Here is a 26,252-nt window from a genome sequence, read left to right on the forward strand (position 1 = left end):
TATTTAGTACATTATATGTTTTAAGCGCATCAAAAATGTGTTCCCAAACAACCATTATAATGTTACAGTTGTGAAAAAGGTGTGTGAGAGTTTCGTTTTCTGTTTTACAAAAATGGCATTTGCCATTATTTGATTTGCCCATTCTAAATAGTTTTTGCTCCGTATAGATAATGTTATGAACAATTTTCCAGCTAATTTGATTTGCTTTCCTAGAGGACATACTTTTATTTAAATTTATCCAGATCTTTTTCCACGGTAATTCCGAATTATACTGAATATTCCATTTTATTTGACAGTTTGGAACTATATCTAAATTTAACGAATATTGGATTAATTTCAAAGATATCTCACTTGGGATTACTACTTTATTCTGTTTATCGTAAAATTCAAATGTATTTTTAATATAATAACCATTTTTGGGGGGTTCTGGATCAACGTGGACGTTTTTTAGTCTGTCCTTGAACAATTTAGGAATAGCTAATTTCAGCCTTGCCCATTCCGAGATCCAGTTTCTCTTATCTTTAAGAGTATTGTATATAAAGTTGTCGCTTTTGATGTTTTTCGTTTCTTCATCCCAAATATCTTTTATTGTATGAATTCCACTTTTTCCGAAGTTAGGGAAAAAAATAGGTTTTTTATTGTATTGAATTTTTATGTTTCCAAAAAGTTGTTGGTTTAGGATATCGTTTTTATTTATTGGACTTTGTATACTTATAAATTTTGACCACGTTTTAATTAACTCAAGATAGTATTTTGGAAAATTTTCCATTTGCAATCCTCGTAAGTCCGAACACTTTGCTAAAAAATTATTACAATTATATTTGATATCAAACTTCTGTAGCCACCATTTGGCTATTGTGTTCCAGTTATCGGTTTTTGATCTTAAAATCTTTTGCATACTTTTGATTTGTTTGGATTTAATGAACGAGTCTATATTGATCATACCAACCCCCCCTTCTTCTAACGGTAAGCAACACACGTCCCTTTTAATTAAATTTACTTTCCCCTCCCATATAAAATTCCACATGACATTGTTTATTTCTTTTTTATATTTTTCAGGTATACCTCGCATTTCGATTTCGAACCCTATTTTAGAAATGATCAATGATTTTAATATTAAGACTCTGCCCTTCAATGTTAGGTCACGAGATTTCCAAACCTCAAGACACGCCTTAATCTTCTTTATTTTTTCTAACCATATAGCTTCTATATCAACACTATATCCATGCATGACTCCCAATGCTTTAATTGGTTCGCTAGACCACCTAATTTTTTTATATTTTGGTGTTTTATTTTTCCAACGACCCAAATATACCCCTACAGTCTCGGGCGCTCCCGGGCGCTTTTTAGTAGGACCGAGTCAAATGTTTGCACCTGTCCTAAGTCAGGAATCTGATGTACAGTAGTTGTCGTTTGTTTATGTAATATATACGTGTTTCTCGTTTCTCGTTTTTTTTTTATATAGATTAGACCGTTGGTTTTCCCGTTTGAATGGTTTTACACTAGTAATTTTGGGGCCCTTTATAGCTTGTTGTTCGGTGTGAGCCAAGGCTCCGCGTTGAAGGCCGGACATTGACCTATAATGGTTTACTTTTTTTAAAATTGTTATTTGGATGGAGAGTTGTCTCATTGGCACACACACCACATCTTACTATATCTAGAGACATATAATACTAGTATATATGTATTACTAGTATATGCCTCGAGTGACTGTTATAACCGGGTTTCTGAGCTCAAAATACATTAGTCCAACCCAATATATGGACTGCCGGTAAATGTTTTCCATGCCTGACTATAAATATTATCAAAATATAGATGAACAAAAATTGTCTGATATAACTTATATTTTCGTTAGCTTTAATTTGTTGAGTCATGATAAATCAGATACAGTGTTTCCACTGCCCAGCTTGTTCCATCATCAGGTGGATCCCCTTTTCCATCTGTTTCGGCGCTGTCCACGACAATCTTCTGGGTGCCTTGACTGAGTTGATCAAGCTCAGCTAGGAACCAACTAGCTCTTCAAACTTTTAATTTCAACAAGCTTTGGTTTAGTTAGTACAAGAGACCCTAAGGCTCTTCAAAAAGTTTGTGTAACAAAGCCTCTTCAGTCAATCTCCTCTGAAAAATACCATGTCGTCCAAATCTTGCTACATATTCCTGGAAGCTTTAATTTTTGTCATGGATTTCTACCAGTCATGTTTCCCATGGAACTGTTAGCTCTAACAAGAATGACCTGTCTGCTGATTCTGGTTCAAAGCATGATGCCTGGTCGGAGGGTTGATACAGGAACATATATATTGATATACTGTTCACATATTGATATCAACATATATTTTAATTAAAGAATGTTTAAAGTTATTAGAACTGAGGGTAGGGGACTCTTAACAACTTGTTTGTTGTTAGAAAATGTTGATGCTGTTGTTATCATGTGTGTATGTTTAATATGTATGTATATATGTTTATTGTTTATTGTATATATGTTTATTGTTTATTGTATATATGTTTATTGTTTATTGTATATATGTTTATTGTGTTTATTGTGTTAACATATGTTGGTCACAAACTGTAAAGTTTATATGACAATAAAATATTTGATTTGATTTGATTTCAGTTATAAAACATGATGATGTTTGATAAAAATCATATTTTCATAACAAGTTACGGTTGTGAAGGACAAGTGATAAGTGATAAAGCAAGATGTGGTAATATAACACAAAATTCATCTTTTTCGCAACCAGTATCTTTTCACGTCAAAAAAGCTAGGTGACTTATCATTTTCATTTTATTTTTATATATTTTGTATATCTAATATACGTTAATAATTCTTACATGATTTGCATATTAGGGAATACGTTAATATGATTGGCCGATAGGACCTCGGGTAGATGTTCTTAACCATGTTATTTTGACCCTAAAATTTCAATTACAATGCTGAGAATTTATATTCTACCAATACTTACCTACGGGCTCGAAATTGTGTTACCAAAAGGCAAAATTCTTGACAATCTACAGCTCCAATACAAAAAGTTGCAAATTCGTTAAATGTTGATGTTGCTGATCCTGCTGTGTATCCAATATATCCGGGTTTACTACCCATAGAATCAAAAACTTACACCTGAAATTCCTTAAGGTATTTGGAAATATTACAAGAGCAAATAAAAACTTATCTGAGTGGAGCCTAGCAGAAAGACAACTATACAGATTAAGAGCATGGATAGTACGAACAGCTGGGTTATAGATATGAAAAAGATCTGTATCAAAGATAATTTAGAAAACCCATTATCACTACTTCAGAATGTACTATCAAGGATTTGTATACGGTAAGATCTTACTATACAAATCCTTGGTACTATCAAAAGGAAAATATAAGAAAATTACTACTACAGCAGTACATAAATATTGGACAACAAGAATTAACGAAGAAATAATGTATTACTTCAGCATGAAATACATTCCGACATCACCATTTAAAGTTGTATACTATACAAATCCTTGTTCTTGTATTTCTATTCCTATTTTAATAATATCGTGACAGACAATTTTTATCTTTTACATACAACTGAGATTACTATAACACTCAGCATACAAGGATAGAATAGTATCTTAATTGAAACTGCGAACTGTGTACATCATGCCTAAAGTGTAAATATATTGGTGGAATAATATTCTATCCTATTGCTGTGGTGGAACTATTCATGATTATTAATTGTTTTACTCTGAGACTATTATAGTAGTCTCAGTTTTACTCCATATACGGAGGTGTGCTTATATTGGGAGAAATTTATTGGATACAGATAGAGATGGAATGCATGAGCATAAATCGATCGGAGAGAGAGCGACTTCGGACTTTAATTTGTTTGTGAGTGAATTGGCCGAGTGTATATACACCAATAAATTCCTTTAAAAAGATGTTTAATCCTTTGATGAATACTATACATATGTTCCTGGTATATGTAATTATTTTTCCTCGAAGATAAAATAAGGGAAAAGGGTGTACTATACTATTTGAAAAAAATATTTTGGTATTTGGTTATATTTGTCAAAAAATATCTATTATCAAAGTAATAAATATAAATTAAAAATGTGCGTATATTCAGACCATAAAAATATGTTCTGTGACAGCCATATACTCAATCTAATATTTACGAATACATTTCATATTATTTGTAGACTAATATTTACTGCTGAATTATGACCCAAAAATGCAGTAAAACAACAACAAGAAGAAGGTGCGAGTCTGACCATAATTAATCCTTAAGGGCTTCTAATTTGTTGTCACAGATGAAGTTTCCCAACAGATGGTTCTTCAACGTAAGCACTTTTAACTTTCAATACAACTAACATGTTACAACACATAAACAGTATTGTACTGATTAAATTTATGGACCGTCACCAAGACTTTTTCGTTGGTGTGTTGCACCCTGAATGAATGGGCATGAACTTGAAGCCCTGTTACATGTGGGACAAAAGCTTCAAATCAGCTGCTTAACACGGATTTGACCAAAGTGTTTAAACATAGAATTATTCCCCAAAACATCAATGTCTAACATAACTTCAGACTTTAGATAAATAAGGGGGTCGGAGGGGTCCTGAGCCGGAAATCCTGAGGTCCCGATTAAAAAAATATAAATCCCAAAATTCAAAAAAAGAAATCCCGGATCCCAAAAGTGTCAATCCCCAAATTCACCCCATACCGACGTCCGGAAAAAGGTCCTGCCCCCCATTTCTTAATTGTTCAATGTGTGTTAAGTACATTTTAATCAATGTACATGTATGGCGACTGTCTTTAGTTTTGAAATATACAATTTTACAATATTATAGAATTGCTAATGCCACATCTAGTTTAATTGCTTATTTTTGAGACAAAGATGAATGATATTAATATTAGCTAATAGCAGATTAGATCACTTAACTCCTTTGACATCTTACAGATGGCCCTAACAAGTCAAAAAGGCCCACACAAAATTGACCAGCACTATCAGTCTGTAGATCTAGATCTAGTACTTGGTTGTTGGCACTCTGAAAGAACTACATGTACAACTGTTTTATAATCAAAACTTTATCAGGGGCGTAGCTAGGTATTCAGCCAACTGTAGGCACCAATCGGCAGGGGGTCGGGGGCCGCTCAAGGCCCCCAGTAGGTCCAGGGCAGAGTCCTGGTAGGGGGTTCAGGGGGGCGAAGCCCCCCGACGGAAAACGATTTTCAGCATTTCAGCTGCATAATTTGATGTACAAAAATATTAAATTTACTGGTTATTTATACATGATAATTTTAATATACATGATGAAAAGTTCGAAAAATTATGAATAATTTACCATTACATCTGATTAGTGAATTAGATAGCGCAATACAATCGGAAATAAGAAGCAAAAAATTACATCATGCACTGCCCAGCGTAGATCAGCGTCTCTCTTTCATTAAGCAGTACACCCTGTTTGGTGTGTTCATATCTATTCCATTCTGATTGATACGTAGAACTTAATTAATAGTAAAATTTGTGACGATCCTTCATTGAAGTATAAATGTGCATTTCATCTTATATAAATAAATAAATTTTTAAAAAAATTGTCACGCACGTAAAAACTGATATTACTATATAATAAAACTATCCTTTTGGCTAGACAAAAATCATCAATCTTTATTTATTCTTAAACCTTCACCCTAGCCACATAAACACATACACACAGTTCTGTCCTGTTCATACTATCGTAATAAAATTCAAGAAATTCGTATTTCTCATGTTTTATCCTAGGAATTTGGACTAACAAAAAAACACAAATTTACAATAAATAAGACGGGGAGCTAGGTCCTGTAAAAGGCACCTGTTAAAAACGTCCAGGACGAATGTCTGGAAATTTGAAAATGCCATGCATTGGAAAATGAGGAATCTAAGTCACAGTGATGTTCATTCAAGTTTTTGTTGATAAAAGTGAAATGATCTGAACCAATAAAGTTCTAGATTATAGATTCTATATAAGGTAAAATCATAATAACATTCATTTCTATCCAATATTCCATTCACTAAAAAAGAGAAACTATTGTGCACATGACATTCGATAAGCAAAGAGTTTTGACAACTTCACTGGCGTTCATCATTTTTTTACTGATAAAAAAAAATATTTGTGAAAAATTATGTGTAGGCACGTGCCTATAGTGCCTAACGGCAGCTACGCCCCTGTTTATTACCATCCTCTAAGCTCTGGTATGCATTTGGGTCATTTTCTGCCATACATTTTGTTGTTTGTAATTAAATTATAATAAAATCAATGCAAATATTAATAATAGAAGATTCTTTTGATTGCTGAAGGTAATATTAGATGGGTTAAGTATTAACTATATTCTCAGGGTGAAAGCAGTATAAATAATTGCATGTTATAGTGAATATTACAAAATTAATTCCTTTTCACAAATAATAATCCCTAAGTTTAAAAAATAGTCTACTAGAAGGTAAATAAAGGCAACAGTAGTATACCGCTGTTCAAAACTCATAAATCCATGGACAAAAAACAAAATCGGGGTAACAAACTAAAACCGAGGGAAACGCATTAAATATAAGAGGAGAACAACGACACACCGAAACGCAACACACACAGAAACGGACCAAGCAACAGACAAAACACCAAAAAAAGTTGTATATACATGTAGCATTGTAATACATGTATAACACAATGTTAGAATTGCATTTTATTGCTTGAAGACCAGCCATTGAAATAAACAAATATCTTACAGTGAAAACAGTACAGACTTTGTACTATTTTATTATTATTATTTTACTCTTGAATTATTTTGATTTTACTCTTGTATTATTTTAATTTTAGTTTCTTGTGTACAATTTGGAAATTAGTATGACATTCATTATCACTGAACAAGTATATATTTGTTTAGGGGCCAGCTGAAGGACGCCTCCGGGTGCGGGAATTTCTAGCTACATTGAAGACCTGTTGGTGACCTTCTGCTGTTGTTTTTTTTTTATACGGGTTGTTGTCTCTTTGACACATTGCCCATTTCCATTCTCAATTTTATTTGGTTCTTATCTCACTTTCACGGAACAAGATATATGATTTTGTTCAAATAAAACAGCCTTGAGATATTTGCAGATTAGTCCCATTAATGAAATTGATTTTGAAATAGTGTTTATAACAAACAATATAAGATATTTGTGCAATTAATGAATTTGAGTTATCTCCCATGTCTTGTTAACTTTCTTTGAAAGAAGGTACAAAATGTATGAAGGGCCTGGGGCAATTTTGAATTCTAACCATGTACTAGTTAACAATTTGCATTATATGATAATAAAAAAAAATTGTAGGAAGGCTAGGTCGCAGTAGGCTAAAAAAAGAGTCATTTATTGGTTTCTTATATATAAAAATAAGACTATGAATCAGCTAAAGACTTGAAGAGTGTTCTGACACCTTCATGTTTTAAGGGGTTGGAAGCATAAGGGAGGGGAAACCTTCAGAGTTGATGACTTGAATTAATTTTTTTTTGAAAAAATCTGATAAATAGGGTAGAGTTACCTCCGATTTTACCAAACAAATATTGTTAGGAAGTATTCTTTAAAGTACATTCATTATGTATGACAAAATAGTGAAAGAGGTGTACTGACATCTAAAGGAGTAATTCAAACTCTTGGACATATTGTCCTGTTGTTATTATCAGCAATTTCAGAGCTGTTGAAAATGGTCAGACTTATCAAACCATTACTTTACTAAATCTCTGGGTCATCTTGAAGTTTCATCATTTATCATTTCAGAAGAGTCTTTGTTCCAATAGATATATAGTTTAGGTTGGATAAGAAATTTACTTATATCCAATTTCAGTGTCAACAAATCAGGAAACGATTTGTTAACATGTAAGATTAATGGAAACTGACCGAGGCAAAGTTGTCATCATCATGATCATAGACCTGGAATAACAGTTTTAATCTCAATTATTGTAAATTTGTCATAGATTAGTTCCAAACACAATATATCAATGAAAATCATAGTTTTTAAAGCATTAATAAAATCATATGTTAATAGTTATGTACATTTAATTGATTTGAATGTATTTTCTTGTAACATGTTCTGCCACAGTCTGTCAATAGAAAGCTGTTATTTACATAAGATAGGAGTGTTATAAATGTGTTGTCACAAATTAAATTGGAGTGTCTACCATAATTTTAATAAGGTACCACAATGACACATTGTGACATATATAGTTTATTTTCTCATTTTGCTTGGCATTGCAGTCTTGTAATTTATAAAACCTTTTGTGCTTGCATTTGCTTACTGATTCGATCCACCAATCACTGGCCAGTGGGGTTAAAACACAATAAATCAAATCAAATCAAATCAACTCTTATACTTCAATACCGACCTACATACACCATGTACACATATATTTGGAAATCTGTGACATTTAAAGCGAGAATTTGCTACACTTGAACTATTGACTTCATATAATAATCACTTTTCTTTTGTTAATACATCAGAAACTTCAAATTTTGATGTCAAATTTTATGGGACACGCTCGTGATGTCCCAGCAATGGCAGACAAATTGCAAAATATGGTGTTTTAAGAAGAATTCTATCAGAAATCAACATCAAACCATATCTGTTTGTCTTCAAAGTTCTAAAAAAATTTAAAGGAATATAATGCTTTGAAGTTGCTTTTGTTTTAAATTTCTGTTCTTATGACTTAATCAATTGCTATGTTGGTAGTGATGGTGTGTACATGTAAGTGTATGCTACAGGATTCAGGATTTTGAAAGGGAGTAGGCACCAACAAGGCAATGTTAAGAAAAGTCTTTTCATTCACCATACAAAATGTATATGTAGTTCATTAAGGGAGGCCCACCAACAAGGCAACAATAAAGGGTTGGGGTTGAGGGTTGGGATTTGGACCTTTAGTATTTATACCATTTGAATAATCTACTGGCTAAGATTAAAGAGGACAGGGTTGAGAGTGGAGCAACCCTGTACTATGGACACATTCTTGTTTATTACTGATTACGTTAGTAGTGCAAGCAATTTAGTTCCTTATACTCACTACTGGTATCCAGATACATTTAAGTCACCTAGATACTTTATGTACCTTAAGATACAACTACATTTGTATTAGGTTCAAGATTTGGAACTAAGTGACGAAGTGTGACTTTAAAATGAGGCTATCTTTCATATGCATCAGGTTTATCAACAAGAACTTTGCATTCGTTTATTTTTTCGTGGATACCAATTTTTCGAGGATTGAGAGAAGTGTCATATATATTCTTGAATATTGGAATCTAGGTTTTACATATGGCTGTATATAAACCTATTTATGTTTTTCATATGGCTGTATATAAACCTATTTATGATGAGAGCTACGTTGAAGATTAAAATTTGGGCCTTACAAATATACCAAAGAAAATTGGTATCCTATAAATAATAATGGATCTACAGAATTGTAATAGAAATATGGTTGTATATATTTTGAACTTTGTTGTTACACTTAACGAGAATATACTTGTAACTGTTTTCTTCAAATATTTATAATGTTTTTCTCATCTGGTGATAACCTTGACAGAGCTTGAGGGTCCCTATCAAGGTCGTTCAAAAAACCAATTTAGTTAGAAACCTCTTGAGAAATATTAAATCTATTTAAAAATTTAATTTAAATATATTTGGTATTAAATGGACCTGATCATGGTATGTAATTGGGTGCGGAATGAGACACACGGTAAAATAATGATTTGTTTGTGTAGGCTTTTCTCCTATGACTGATTTTGATGATAAACAAAAACACTATAATCGCAGAAATCAATATGAAAGTCATCAAAAGATGCTAGATCACTTTTAATACAGGAATACGGATAGTTACAGTAAACACATTCTTAATAAACATGTTTACAAACTAGGAACAAAAATTTACATAAATGCACAGGATGTGTTATTACACTCCTTATATTATATATAACAATATGTATCATCCTGCAATATGTTGTCTAGAAAATATTAACCATAAAAAATCATTTTAAGGTTGGTTAATCTTAATATGGAAGTTATTCCAGCCTTTTAATTTGATATTGTGTGTTCGGAAACTAATTTACTGGAACAAGGTAATTTTATTTTAATGTTTTAAACCTTGTGATAAATATAATGTTACCTTTGTCGTATTTTTAGGACAGGCTTTGAAAGTACAAAACGTAAACTAGCTTGTAAAAACAAATTCCAATTTAGTAGTAGGTCTTTGAAAAATCATGTAATATTCAACAATGACCAATTAGCTATGTGGGCTCTGGTGGTTCGAATGAATCCCATTGGTATAAAACAATACAATGTGTATTGTTAATGTTTATAAAATTATATATGTGACATTGTACAGTCGCAGAGTCTCGTAGAGATGATCCTTTTGTTTGTTTGGTTTAAAAGCCTGCAGATGGATGGATACATTGATTTTTAAAATCCAGTGGCAAATATTAGATGCATATCAAATCATGAACGTGTTACATGTTATGTGACTAAATAAATATGTTACCTGCTTAGAAAAAGATAATTTTTGAAGAACTGTTCAGCCATATACTGTTTTGATTTAATCTAAGTCAATGTTCTTCTTGTTCTTATTTATGGAACCATCATGCATAATAATCTGTTACCCACTGTCATGAATGTACTCAAAGTGAAAGATAAATTAGGTTTTCTTTTTGTTCTATGTGAAATCATATCTATATAACTTCTAAAGAAACAATTAATTAAAACATGCTTTTTTATGTGTACGGTATATTGTTTATTATACCCCCGCTTTAAAAAAGGGGGGTATACTGTTTTACCTCTGTCTGTCCTTCAGTCCGTCAGTCAGTCCGTCCCATGAAACTTTCGTCACATTTTTCTCAGGAACTACAATACAAGGATTTCTGAAATTTGGTTTCAGGGTTTATCTAAGTCAGCTATTCCGTGTGATGCGTTTTCAGATTGATCACTTGACAACTTCCTGTTTACCGAACACTTGTATGATTTTACACATGATAGCCAACTTGAAAATTTTCGTCACATTTTTCTCAGGAACTACAATACAAGGATTTCTGAAATTTGATTTCAGGGTTTATCTAAGTCAGCTATACTGTGTGATGCGTTTTCAGATTGATCACTTGACAACTTCCTGTTTACCGAACACTTGTATGATTTTACACATGATAGCCAAGTTGAAAATTTTCGTCAAATTTTTCTCAGGAACTATACAATACAAGGATTTCTGAAATTTGGTTTCAGGATTTACATAAGTCAGCTATACCGTGTGATGCGTTTTCAGATTCATCACTCGACAACTTCCTGTTTACCGAACACTTGCATATTTTTACACTATTAATATTATCCACTTGCGGCGGGGGTATCATCAGTGAGCAGTAGCTCGCAGTTTACTTGTTTAAATAATGTCACTATGGTAGCCAAGTCATTCCCATTCTAATTCTAAGTCTAATTTTAAAGACTGTCTTCAAAAACTTTCTTTTAATATGATTAAACATTTTTACCAAGTTAGACCAATATTGTTACTTGTATTGTATTAAGCTACTGTATTTCAGGAAGTGAAATTTTACCCAAGGACAGTTTAGAGGTATTCTCAGGTGGACTTTTGACTGTTATATTTAATTTAAATGAAATTAATTCAATTTAAAAGTTACAGGAAAACCTAGTGTATTTCCTTGTGTCTTTTAAAACGGTCAGCCTTCATCAGGTAAAAATTGCTTTTCAAATTTATGTTTACTGTTTTTAAATCAATACTTTAAAAATGATTGTACCCCATGTGAAGTTTTACGATAATATTTTTTTGTAAGGTCATTTAAAGTTATTTTATTCCAGTTATGAAATAGAATATATAAGTATATATATCTGATAAGTTCTCAAGATTGTTTAATTGTTTAATATTTTTTCAGTGTTGACTTTTTGTTTACATGGTGCATAGACATAAAAGTGTACTAGATAAAACATAACCACAGCACTGGCTATAAGGGTGAACCACACAAGGCCTAGGGGCTCTTTACTTATCGTAAGTAAACAGCCCCTAGGGTCGGACTATCATAGAACTTTGAACTTGATATCCCCTTGAAATGCACTTTATATACTCTTGATTGATCTACATGCACTCTTTTTATAGGTCTATATATTTACTTACCTACATGACTATAGTTCTTCAATGTCATTGAATTTTGTTATTATCAATTTCTTAGCCAATTTTATATTTTTTCTCAATCAATCTTCAGAATTTATCAGATATATGATATATATGCTTATTCATAATAAACAAGTACATGTACAACATTAACCAAAAAAAAAATTAGTAAAATTATTGACTTTTCTAATCACCAAATTCCAATTATTTTTTTCCACCACACATCTATTTATTTTATATATTTTTTTAGTAGTAGGGGTAATGGGGACTGATGATGGTAACCCTAAAGTTGAGTAAATGTCAAATGTAATTATTTACTTACATTGATAAAAAAGAAAACAATTCATATATCTTCACTTGAAGGTTTAATATTGCAACTTGTGACTTCTCATTAATTTCATTGTGAAATTGTAAATATTAAAAAAAAAATCAGACCTATTACTAAATCAGTTTCAACCACAAATGAGGTGCTGACTTTCCTACAAACAGTATTGTCTGAAGGGCAGTAGCTGGTCAGGTTGGGTCTTTGGCAAAGATATAGAGGCCCTAATAAAGTTTTTATGAGTGACCACATGCCTGATGGTACATGCAGCCCAGTATAACTATTTTCAGACCAGTCAAATATTCCTGAAAATGCCAAATGTTTTAAACTGCCTATAGTTGGTACTTCGTTTGGCCAATCATTAACTGTTGTTCTGTTTGTTTTTTCACATGACCAATATATTAAACATACTGCAGCTGGTCACTAAATATAGAAATGCCAAGTTTATTTAAGATATACTCATTAATTAGAAAAAGTCAAATATGACTATATGATGCAAACATAAATAAATTAGGATTAAAATATTAGATTATTCACATTGTCCTGAGGCTATATTTACTCAAAATAATAAAATGTTATGGTAATAGAATAAGAATTACACATAATGTCTAAATGAAGGTCTTTTTTGACAAATTAACACTTTAAGTTGTAAAGGTGAAACCACAGCATCTATGTTTAGTATTCTTCGTTACTATATATGGACTTGGTGTTGTTTCCGTATACTGTTAATCTACAAGTACATGTAATTTGATGTAAACAATATGACGGAAAAGAAAATCATATGGTTTTATTAATGTTAACCTGTCTAAAAAGTACAAGTTGAAAGAACTATTGCACTACTATTATATATATGATAACAAAAAGAGTGTTCTGATTTAAATCAGGATTAATAAATGAAATCTAAATAGTAAAATTTAACTGAACATTCAATAAGATTGATACTCACACTTTTGGTTTATATTCCCCATTTACAGGCAGAATGTTTTCTGGTCTGCGGGTCCGTTCATCTGTTTGTTTGTCCTTCTATTCGTTCGTCCGTTCATTTGTCTGTCCCGCTTCAGGTTAAAGTTTTTGGTTGTGATAATTTTCGATGTCCAATTATATTGAAACTTAGTACACATGTTCCCTATGATATGATCTTTATAATTTTAATGCCAAATTGTAGTTTTTGTCGAGCCTGCAACTTTTGTTGCAGAAAGCTCAACATAGGGATAGTGATCCGGCGACGGCTTTATATTCTAGAAGGTGGAAGACCTGGATGCTTCATACTTTGTATATAGATGCCTCATGTTACAAACTTTACGTCAGTCACATGTCCAATGTCCTTGACCTCATTTTCATGTTTTAGTGACTACTTGAAAAAAAGTTCAGATTTTTTGTAATGTTCAATTCTCTCTTAGTATAAGTAATTGGATAACTGTATTTGGTATGTGCGTACCTTGCAAGGTCCTCATGTCTGTCAGACAGTTTTCACTTGACCTCAGCCTCATTTCATGGATCAGTGAACAAGGTTAAGTTTTGGTGGTCAAGTCCATATCTCAGATACTAAAAGCAATAGGGCTAGTAAGTATATTTGGTGTATGGAAGGATTGTTAGGTGTACATGTCCAACTGGCAGGTGTCATCTGACCTTGACCTCATTTACATGGTTCAGTGGTTATAGTTAAGTTTTTGTGTTTTGGTCTGTTTCTCTAATACTACATGCAATAGGTATACTATATTTGGTGTATGGAATGATTGTAAGGTGTACATGTCTAGCTGACAGGTGTCATCTGACCTTGACCTCATTTTCATGGTTCAGTGGTCAAAGTTAAATTTTTGAGTTTTGGTCTATTGTCCTAACACTTTATGCATTAGGACAACTATATTTGGTGAATGGAAATATTCTATGATCTATGTTTGTTAAACAGGTTTTATTTAACCTTGACCTCATTTTCACGGTCCAGTGCTAAGTGCTAAGTGTTTGTTTTTTGGTCTGTTTTTCTTAATTTATAAGCAATAAGTCAACTATATTTGTTGTATTGAAGAAATGTTAACTGTACATGTCTGCCTGGCATGGTTCATCTGACCTTGACCTCATTTTCATGGTTCATTGATCAATGTTTAGTTTTCTTGGTTAATTGATCAATGTTTCATTTTCTTGGTTAATGTTGAGTTTATGTGAAAGTTGTAATAAAGCTTTATATTTAGGTCTATCAACATAATATCAATGATTAGTAAAGAAGGCGAGACATTTCAGTGTGTGCACTCTTGTTATACCATTTTTATGGTCTACTGGACATTGATTGATGGTTGCTTTACGCTGCATTAGCACAAACATTGAAAATGAAAGTGTGGATGGTGAATCCGTGTACTAGGGACACATTCTTGTTGGTCATGCAAATTTTTTAAAACACATACACAATGCTAGGAACAAAGACTTGTAGACAGAGTTTAAATTTTGGCAATGATCTCGAGTCATAGGCGGATCCAGGGGGTGCCCTTTTTGTGGAAAAAAATAAGGTTGATTATATAGGAAATCATTGAAGCATGACTGGAGCAGGCCCCCTACTTAGGTAAGTCATTGGGACCCCAAGGTTCTTAATCTGCCACTGAATAAGTCACATAATGTTCTAAAGTTATCAAGTATAAAAAACTCATGCACAAAGCTGAAAGAATAAAAGACTAGCAGACAGAGTTCAAATTTTGATTGCCAGTCAATTATTGTCACTTATGTTAATCCCCTTATTAACTTGGACAATTGCAAAGCATGAACAGTAGCATCGGTGTTCTCAGACACATTTCTCTTTTATTTACACATTTTTCAGAACATGACTCCACTCAAGAATCCTTTTCTACAATTGGTGTTTTACTTGTCTTAAGTCATACCAATTTTGCACACAAAGAGATAAATTTCCTTTAGGTTTGTATGCATCATTTGTTAAAACAATAAGCTCTAGTATTCAATGAAAATACTGTGTCTTCCACATTAAAATGGTATCCTTGCATTGAAAGTAGATACATCTACATCCAAGTGATATCAGTAATCTTGTTTAGGTCAAATCAATTTAAAAGGAGTAAAAATGATATTTAATTTAGTTCATTCTCATATTTCATAAAGATGCATATCAAACACTATCATGGCCTACAAGGTTAAATAACAAGAAAGGTCGTAGTATAAAAATGCTTTATGTTTATACATGGTGTGATCTATCAGAAAAATTCAAATAAATTAAATTTGAAGAATTGATGTAGATTTCAATATGTCATTTTAATGTCAGAATGTGGCTTTTGTGTACCTAGGACAAACCAGTTCACACCTGGTTAATGAAGACAAACAAAATGGTCTTTAGAAAAGTGCTTTGTTGTCAGATTCGTGCTGATACAAAACTTGTGGTTTGACCTGTACTATTGAGGGTTAAAAGAGAAAAATATTGTGGATTCATTATTATTCGTGGGATACAAATTTTCATGGATTTCATGGGTAAAAGAACACCCCCTGGATTAGCCATTTCTTCAGATGTTTTGAATATTACTACAATGTGCCAATTGTTTGGGTTGAATTGAGGATTTCTGAAAGGTTCAACACTTCCTACTTCAATAGTATATAACCACCCATTGTGTTACTCCTTTTAACAAAATAAGTAAATATTAAGTTGTTTTCCCATAAGTTTTAAAATGTACGTACAGTAAACATATAAGTTTTAGTTCTCAGAAATTATTAAAAGATTGTTGGAATTCTTTCAAATTGATATTCCATGAATTAAAATTAAAGCTTGGAAAATTTCAAGTTTGTTGTAAAATGATAAGTTAAGGGTGCCAGTATATTATAATTTTGAGGATAGTGCTGCTAAACAGATCAAAACTTGCAGAAAAAAATATGCAAAGAGTGCTTTCTACTTTGTAAGAAAGTGAGGAATGTTTTACCTAATTTTAAAAAAAAATAACTTTTAATTTTATTTAAAACGAACAATATACATAGATGACATAGCTGTCTGTATCTCAGGTTAATGAAATTCTATGAAATTTTTAATACCCCATTATCAGGAAAAGGGATTGATATAAACAGTAAACATGATTTGGAAAATATCTATATGTGGAAAAAATGTTTGACTTAAAAAGGTACAAGTTCGTGTGAGTCAATAGGACGTTTACCTTTCCATCATATCTGCAATTTATCTTTGACCACATTTATATTTGTGAATTTGAAAACATGTTGTTTATTTATTCTGATTGTACCAAATGGCCTTATAAGTTTTAACCACAAGGCTGTCTGGGTTAATATTAAATGAAGTGTAACTCCGCTTAAATTGTTTGTCATTCTTAAAATGTGGACAAACAAATATCTGTACTTTTGTGTGTTGTTTTAACTGTTCGACTTGAAGAAGAAGTTTTGAAGTTTTGACAGAGTTTATGGAATATTTTTTAAAGTCTGTACAGTTTACCTTGCCCCTTGGGCATGTTTAAGTGATTAAATTCTCAGACTTAGATAATTGTTTTTGCATAAATTATGTGGTACAACTATATCCATCTTAAATGCAGGTAGCACATAATTTAAACTCAGTCTGTTGTTGTTCTTTTGAATGTAAACAATACAAGTTCTTCATTCATTAATCAGCCGTTTTCAAAAGCTAAGACTTCATAATAAAATATCTTTTTATTGAATATGTAAGTATTAATTTTAGGACAAGTGTATACATTGCTATATGATTACTTTTAATAAGTCTATAACATTGAAATACTTTTATGTTTTTATGATTCTCATCCTTGCAAAATGCCTTGTATTGGAAACTATTTTTCTAAGCATTATTTTTACTTCTAATATATTTTGATTCAAAGATACCATGCTACAAATGTATAACAACAACATTGTTGACTGACATATATATATATATCAGAACATAATTTTGCATTTAATCTTAAAGATATTTTCTGTGCATTCATTAATGTTTATTTATTTTTGTTATTTACACATATATTTATAGATAATTGTCCTTGGTTTTTAAATTATTTTAAGAATCGCTATTTACACAAGCTGTTACCCTTGAGGAGGTGAAGGGGATTCTTAAAATACAACCAGGAAGCAGTACTGTTCTGTTAAGAATTCACTTGAGGAGGAAAAAAAACGTAAATTATAATTGTTACCTTGAGATTTTTGTATTAAACAGGAGATAGAAACATCAATTAAAATTTTGTAATAGTAATAAAAGACCGTTATATTTAACTGTTTTGTCTTTCAGTTTTACAACTAGATTTAAAGAAATAAAGAAATAAAGATGCCACCAAGTTCAGGGGAATTATGGGGTCATCATTTGATGCCCTCAACTATTCAGGTGGACTGTTTATTGCCCACGGGGATCATTATTCAGGTGGCTGTGAGCCGTGACGAAACACTTGAACGGATTAAAGCCGATCTTTGGGTAAAGGCAAAGCTTTATCCGCTTTATGAAAGACTATTGGAACCTGCATCATACATATTTGTGAGCATTACCCAGGATGCACGGAAAGAGGAGTTTTATGATGAAACAAGACGATTTTGTGATTTACGATTATTTCAACCTATTCTGAAAATTGTTGAACCAGTTGGAAACAGGGAGGAGAAAATGCTGAATTTTGAAATAGGTATGAATTATTTTTTTGTTTTTCGGCCCATGATGAACATCCTGAAGAAGTGGATATGTTTGATTGTGACCTAGAGACAAGAAAAAAAACAAAAAAACCAATGATATAACTATTGCAGTGTAAAAAAATGTTTATCATAGAGAACTGCAACATTTTTTCGTAAAAAAATCTTACAGTGAGAATGCTGGAGGCCGCAGAATGAACCATAATATTTGGGCAGAAAATTTGCAATACTAGTCAATTAAGATCAGAGCTGAAAGCACCTTGCCACAATCAGTGCTCCTTCAAACAAACTATGTGTTGTCAAGGAAAGAGAACTCTGACAAATACAATACACAAGTCACTTTTGTCATTAAATTTTCATATGCTCTGCAGAATATGTGTTAATAAGTTATTTGAGCTGTTGTACATGTATCTTATTATATATATGGAGTCCTTAAATTTCTCTTCCAACAGGTGTAACGATAGGTGTTTCTATAAATGAATTTAATGAAATGAAAGACTTAGAAGTGATGACATTCCGAAGGAACATATTAGACATTTGTAAAAATGCAATAGACGACCGTCAGCGACGGGGTAAGGCAAGCGAGGCCTTATATGCCTACCCACCAGATATAGAATCATCACCTATTTTACCCTCACATTTACAGACAAAAATTAAAGAAATGAGTAAGTATTTAGATAATACAATTTATAAGCATTTTTTCCCTTCTTTCTCTTTTGTCAATATTTTGAAAACATATAGAAAAAAGGTTGTGGTGTTATTGTTGTTTTGAAATGAAGCATAAGTATAGATTGAATGAAAAGATGTATAAGAGTAAAAGGAGAAAGAAGTCAAATGTCAGCGAATCAAAGCTGTATGCATGGTGAACTCATACCACATCATCTAATATCTATTTTAAATGCTAAAAAAATCAAAACATTGCTAACAATAATAAGACCAAATTGAATGATACCAGCATCTGGATGCCATTCGATTTAATATTATAAGAATGAATACATTAAGAATATTAATACTCAATTATTTTGTTTTCTATTTGTACATAGGTTCTACAGCCTTCAACATTGAGCAAAACACATACTGCACAAGAAAAGACAAATTTAAAATTTAGAAACAAAAGTCTACCGTCAGACCTGATTTATATACAAAACAATAAAACAAATTAGAAATGCAGATTTATAACAAACGGCATCCACTGAATAACAGGCTCCTGTATGCATATCCTCATTAAACTAATCAGTGTTCTAGCTTGAATCTCAGGGCAGAAGGGTGCTAGTTGTCTGAAAGGGCACTTTTGCACAATAACCCAAATTGTAAGGGCACTGTTTGGCAGTGTATTAATAACCTTAAATACATGTATATATTGCTAGGCTCAGCTGGAGAACATTACTTTTATTTTAACCTTATTCAGATATTAATGTGGTCCTGGTGTTGGTTTCAGTAAGATTTTTATGCCCCACCTACGATAGAAGAGGGGCATTATGTTTTCTGGTCTGGGTGTCCGTTTGTCTGTCCGTCCATCCGTTAAAGTTTTTGGTCAAGGTAGTTTTTGATGAAGTTGAAGTCCAATCAACTTGAAACTTAGTATACATGTTCCCTTTGATAAGATCATTCTCATTTTAATGCCAAATTAGAGAATTTATTCCAATTTCACGGTCCACTAAACATAGAAAATGATAGTGCGAGTGGGGCATCCGTGTACTGTGGACACATTCTTGTTTTATTATCAAATTATCATACCATGACACAAAGCAAGTTACTTGTATATACATAAATTTCAGAAAATGATGTAGTGGCGTGTGTTTGGGTTGTATCAGAAGACAATAGTCGTAGTAAATTTAGTGTAAAAGTTTCACATGATGCTTATCCAATTGACGTAATTGCTGGAACTATACGACGGAGGAGCAGAATGATGGGAATTTCAAAGGAACACGCTGAACGTTGTATAGAAGAATATAGTGACACTTATGCACTTAAAGTGTGTGGTTGTGATCAATTCTTATTAGAGGAGCATCCGTTAAGTCAGTATAAGGTTAGTGTCATGTATAATAATGGAATACAACATATTTATACCCCCGCTTCAAAAAAGGGGGATATACTGTTTTACCTCTATCTGTCCATCCATCCGTCAGTCCGTCTGTCCCATGAATATTTTTCATCACATTTTTCTGAGGAACTACAATGCAAGGATTTCTGAAATTTGGTTTCAGGCATCTTCCTGTTTACCGAACACTTACATATTTTTACACTATTAATATTATTCACTTGCGTGGGGGTATCATCAGTGAGCAGAAGCTCACAGTTACACTGGTTTTTATACTACAGAAAAAACATTTTGGGGTGGTATATTGCTATCATGTTGTTGTTGTGTTAGGTGTCATTTGCGTGGTCGCCTCATGCTTTTGGATTCCAGTCAATAACTTTAGTTTTAAGTGTACAGATCTCTATGAAATTAAACCTACAGGTTAAATACTACAAAAAGAATGTTGGGATTGTTTTTCGGGGTTGATTGTCCCAACCGTTTTAGAATTACAGGCAAAAAGGGTTCCAAAAAGAGCATTTATTCAAGTTTCAGGACTGTTACTTGTGTATAAGTATTTTGATTGCTCTAAAATTGTACCTCATTTTTTCCCCTCCAGATTAAAGACATTATCTACCATATAATTGCTAATTCTTTGTATATAGTCTGAAAACAGATTTACTAAGTATAATATTGCGCAACAGCACAGTGTAAAGTAAGAAATTTTTAATCAAATATAAAATCAAATCATATAAATAATTTCAAGTTCTTTGAAAACATTTATTCTGTGTTAGAAATCTGTAATGTGTTAAATATTCAATTACAATCCAAATTTAGACCTGTATCAAGATTGAATATTTTGCCTCTACTGTCCAGGGTTCAGCCTCTGGGCTTGGCAGAGCAATTTATAATTGACAAGTTGAAATAATGTCACTCCATGCACTTATTACAGATGAAAAATACCAAATATGGTACAGAATTTTAAATGCACTTTATATTATAGACTATTTAGGCAAATTTTGTGACTTAAAAGATGCATAATAACAAAAATTCTTTAAAATGTGTAAGTTTTTGCATGGGAAATTTGGACAGGGGGAAGCCAGAAATGTATAATTGTGTTTGTCAATTCAATACTGTAATTAATACATTTATTTGATATATTTCAGTATGTGAGAGAATGTATAGCAAGAGATAATATTCCACAGTTTATGTTATTAACAAAGGAAAGTTTATATGCAGCGATATCACCTAATATATTTATAACACCATCATATACACAGAAAGGTATGTACAAATTTAACATAAGAAGTTTGCTATAAACAGCCAATAAGGTTGTGATTCATAAACTTTTATTAAGGGTCATTTTTTAAACTCATAAAATGGACCAAGACGGAAGTCTCTCAGCTTGATATGTGGACCTGTAAATAGATTTTTTGGTCCCTTTGTCAATAGATCATAAATTCTTTGGATTAATTTCATTGAATATTGATTTGTTTTTCCTGTTTTTAATTCAGTATTTTTTTTTTCTTGTAAAATCAAGATATTTTTAGTTAACAAAATCATTGAAGTAGGGATAATATTCTACAATATTCATGCAATAACTCTTTTATTACAAAAATAAGAAGATGTGGTATGATTTCCAATATAACAACTCTCCACAAGAGACCAAATTACACGGGACTAATACAGAATTGTAAAGCAAAGCTTGAAAAAAAAACTGTTTATTAAACACTCAATGACAAATCTATTGATTTAAACTATACTAAGAAAAAATAGATTTTCGTATAATCTTTTTATGATAAGTAGATCTGTGCAGATATTTTCTCCATGAATACAACACTGTGATTTCAAGGGTTTTATTTCTTTAGAAAATTAAACCAATACCAAATTCCACTATAACATTTAAATTTTATTTTACAGGTATGCAGTTATTAACAGAAATTAACCAACAAAAGACATTATCTTTGTGGGAAATTCATGCCAAACTGAGAATTAAAATATTATGTGCCACTTATGTCAATGTAAAAGAACTTGGAAAGGTAGATAACTTTAATAGATTTTTATAGAAAAAAATTGAGCATGATTTTAATGTTCAAATTTTCATTTATTGTGACACATTTTTTACGCTTTGTTTTTAAACAGATTTCATCTTTTATTATTGATTTAGGAGCATTTTCTTCCCAAGAAGAAAATTTATTTATTATCATTTTGGTAGCTGAGAATTCTATGTAGCTCAGCTACATATAAAAAAGAAGATGTGGTATGATTTCGAATGAGACAACTCTCCACAAGAAACCAAAATGGCACAGAAATTAACAACTTAAGACCACTGTATGGCCTTCAACAATGAGCAAAGCCCATACCGCATAGTCAGCTATGAAAGGCCCCAATACGACAATGTAAAACAATTTAAACAAGAAACATAACGGCTTATTTATATACCAAAAAATAAACGAAAAACAAATATGTTACAAATGACAACCACATTGTGGCAGACTTCTACCTTTATTAACTAATATTTCTAATTTTCCTGTCAAATGTCAGTGTTTTCTCCAACTTCTTCAGCTTCATCCACAAATAATTTCGCTACAATAGAGTCAAAAAAGCACCAACAGCAATCTTACAAGAAAGATTATTATGCGTTACAATTTAAAATGCAGGTGTTAAGTTTTGCAAAACTTTTCCTGTCACAATTAAAAACATTGCATTCAAGTCTAAATTGACAGTATCTATTCATTTTTTACCCAAAGATTTTTTTAACCCAATAAATTCTAGAATTTATAATTTGAAACATTAAGCAAACATTTAAGTAATTTTTTGAAAAAAAGTTTTGCCATGATTTTGTTACTTTTCATTTCTTATATTGTGATTTCAGATATATGTTAAAGCAGGAATTTACCACGGAACAGAAGCTCTGTGTGAATTCCAAGATACAAAGATGGTTGACTCAAACAACCCCCAGTGGCATGAGTGGTTAGAGTTCTTGTACATACAGGATTTACCTAGAAGTGCTAAACTATGTTTATCTATATGTTATACATCTAAGAAAAAGAGGGTAGGTGTCCTTTAGCTGAAGTGCTAAACTAGGTTTATCTATATGTTATACATTCAAGAAAAAGAGGGTAGGTGTCCTTTGATTTAGCTATATAAAAAAAAGAAAGAAAGAAGAAAGTTGAGAAATAGTGTGGATGTCTTCTACATTTAGATCTTAGAAAAATAAAACACACGTTTGACAAACTAAATCAAAGTTGACCTTATTTTATTGAATTTCCAGGAAAACTAAATTTGTACTACATGTATTTATGAGTCACGAAATGACTGCTAATATGTTAATTGTCAAGTGACTAGACCAATTTTCTATCTAGTCATTGTTTCTGTTTCATGTAATGGTTAAATCAATCTAATTACTGTTACAGTCAAACAATGAAATTTGGATAAGGAAACTAGTAGTGCCAGAAATCTACAACAGCAATATTTTGTCGCTATATAACATATAAAATTATTGCAACATTTACCGACTCAAGTTCCATCCCTGTATTTTGTTCTTCAGAAAAATAAAGAATGTATGTATCTATTTTTTCAGGAACCCTTATCTTTAGGATGGGCTAATCTGCAGCTATTTGATTTCAACGACAGACTTATGAATGAAAAAGTCAGCTTGAATCTATGGCCATTACCTCAGGGAATGGATGACCTATTGAACTATGTTGGTCTTCCAGGTTAGAAAAAATTACGACAAATTGTTATGGACCCACTGGTTATTTTGTATAGATTTCTTTGTTAACTCTGTAATAAGAAACCTGGATCTCAAAAGTGCTTTCATTATTTCAAAATAATAACATAAACACATAATTACATACATTACTACACATGCCATCACTGTTAAGGAAAAATGTAAATCATTTTTGGAGAAATTTTATGCCTTGTTTTTTAAGAAATTAGAAATTTCTTTTGGTGAAAAAAGATTTTCGGATGTAATTTGACACAACCAATATCCTCGAATGCACAGATTATAAACAATAGGTATATCAGTTCATGAGATAGCAAACATTTTAGAATTTTGAAAAAAAATGGGTGAAAGATTTTGAATGCCACCTCTTGATCAAAATATAACCATCTAACATTCCACATAAAATTTCAAGCTTATTAATAGATCCAGGATTATAAAAAGGAGAATGAAAGGGTATTCCAAATAAGCCTATTGGCAAAAAAAAGATGAGGGCAGTAAAATATATTATAAACTTTACCATTACTAAAAGAACAAAAATTTGGTCCATAGGATTTGGTTCAGTTAGCAATCTACTTGATATGCACCAGAGCTACATTTTATACTCAAATGTATATCCTTATCATATCACAACACATTTGACAAGTTGAAATATTACCATTATTATTTCAATACTTACATTTGATATTATCAAAATTACAAAAAGGAGAGACATCTATCAGTGTCAACTGTTTATTTTATCGATTATTTTGGTTAATTTTTATACAGATTCCATAAATGATTTATTTTATTTTAGGTTCCAATCCAGACCAAGAAACTCCATGTTTAGAGATAGAGTTTGACAGACTAAGTCACCCTGTGTCATATCCTCCAGAGAAACAGATTGAAGATTTAGCTCAATACGCCATCAGTAAAGAATCACCCCTTATTTATCTGGTTAGTTGATTTATAATTTCATCTAACTGGTGATTAATCAGTTCTTCATTGATTATTCTCAGTGATTGTTATTTCACGAAAAAAGACCACCATGATGAAGTTGAATAGATGGTCTTCTCAAATCATTGGAATATTGCTAACACATCATTTATTAGGAACAAATTCCACCAAAGCATCTCTGAGAATACAGTATTTCTGGATTAGAGTCAGTTAAAATTAGAATAGGTCTAAAGATTAAAAATATCCTATCACATTCAATGCAGTGATAGATATTAAAATAAGAGGATGTTGTATGGTGATACACCTCTCCACAAGATGCCAAATGACACAGAATTTAACACTATGGTTTAATGCATGGCCTTCAACAATAAGTAAAACTCATACTCGTATCCGCTTTAAAAGGCCCTGAAATGATACTGTTAATGAATTTAAATACCGGTAACTCAAACAGGATTTATGTACAAAATAATGAAGGAAAAAAATTAATGTTATTCAGCAACAACCTCTAAATTACAGGTTATTACATTTTGATCCTTCGACATATTCTAAATGATGATTTAATTTTACAGGACACCCCACAAATACAAGCAAAAGAGCAAGCTATGGTGGATGATATAACCAGTAGAGATCCACTATCAGAAATATCAGAACAAGAAAAAGATATTCTATGGAAATTAAGGTAGATGCTGAAAAATACATAATTGTTATTTATCTATAGTTATTATTTAATTTGACTAAAAGTTGATAGAATGAGCTAAAAATTATAAACATTATCAAATGTTTCATAATTTTTACAAATTCAATACAACCCATCATGGCCATGTCCAAAAAAGAAAACTTCAATCTATTATTCATTTAATCAAAAATACTGTGGATTCATTTATTTTCATGGATACTCTTTTATTTACATTGGAAAATAGTAGTTTTGTGGATATTTGATTTTATTTATTTGTCAATAAATGCTTACAAACCTATAGTAAATTTGTACTATCCCACAAACAGAAATGAATCCACAGTTGTCTAATTTTATAAAGTAACATATAGTTTTCATACTTAATCAAACTAAAATTAATTACAATTTTTTAATAATTTTATTGTAACAGAGAATACTGTATTCGAGTTCCTCAATCCTTACCTAAACTTCTACAGTCAGTAAAATGGAATGAACGGGAGTACGTAGCTCAGTTGTACATGTTGTTACGACGGTGGCCCAGATTGATGCCAGAGTTTGCCATGGAATTGCTTGATTGTTCTTACCCAGATCTATGTGTGCGTCAGTATGCTGTTACCTGTCTGGATCATGGATTCTCTGATGATAAATTACAGCAGTATATGTTACAATTAGTGCAGGTTGGTATTTATGTTACATATTTTTGCATTTTCTCAAGAGGGATACTTCATTGTATTTGTTCAATTAAATGGCCAATTGAATGATTTAAATCTATAAACTACAATGATTTCATCATGTGAGCTATAATGAATATCAATTCATCTGTTAACATTTTTGGGGTGACAAAAA

General features: G+C 31.6%; 1 protein-coding gene across 4 annotated transcripts in view; it reads left to right on the top strand.

Moving 5' to 3' along the window:
- Nucleotides 1-4,176: 4,176 nt before the first annotated feature.
- Nucleotides 4,177-26,252, top strand: part of LOC134693343 (phosphatidylinositol 4,5-bisphosphate 3-kinase catalytic subunit alpha isoform-like) — a 37,004-nt gene continuing 14,928 nt past the window's right edge. Inside the window, exons 1-11 of one of the 4 annotated variants that reach the window (XM_063554098.1) lie at nt 4,177-4,311; nt 17,668-18,049; nt 18,506-18,718; nt 19,832-20,082; nt 21,237-21,354; nt 21,991-22,109; nt 22,946-23,125; nt 23,654-23,789; nt 24,594-24,733; nt 25,303-25,412; nt 25,837-26,083. In XM_063554098.1, coding sequence (XP_063410168.1) covers nt 17,704-18,049; nt 18,506-18,718; nt 19,832-20,082; nt 21,237-21,354; nt 21,991-22,109; nt 22,946-23,125; nt 23,654-23,789; nt 24,594-24,733; nt 25,303-25,412; nt 25,837-26,083 — 1,860 coding nt within the window. In that variant the 5' untranslated portion in view covers nt 4,177-4,311; nt 17,668-17,703. Of the gene's footprint in view, nt 4,312-9,925; nt 10,080-16,601; nt 16,970-17,667; nt 18,050-18,505; nt 18,719-19,831; nt 20,083-21,236; nt 21,355-21,990; nt 22,110-22,945; nt 23,126-23,653; nt 23,790-24,593; nt 24,734-25,302; nt 25,413-25,836; nt 26,084-26,252 lie in introns of those variants that run through there. The other 3 variants (XM_063554099.1, XM_063554102.1, XM_063554103.1) reach the window with 3 other exon arrangements.

Source organism: Mytilus trossulus, chromosome 12, assembly GCF_036588685.1.
Source record: "Mytilus trossulus isolate FHL-02 chromosome 12, PNRI_Mtr1.1.1.hap1, whole genome shotgun sequence".
NCBI classification, from domain to species: domain Eukaryota; kingdom Metazoa; phylum Mollusca; class Bivalvia; order Mytilida; family Mytilidae; genus Mytilus; species Mytilus trossulus.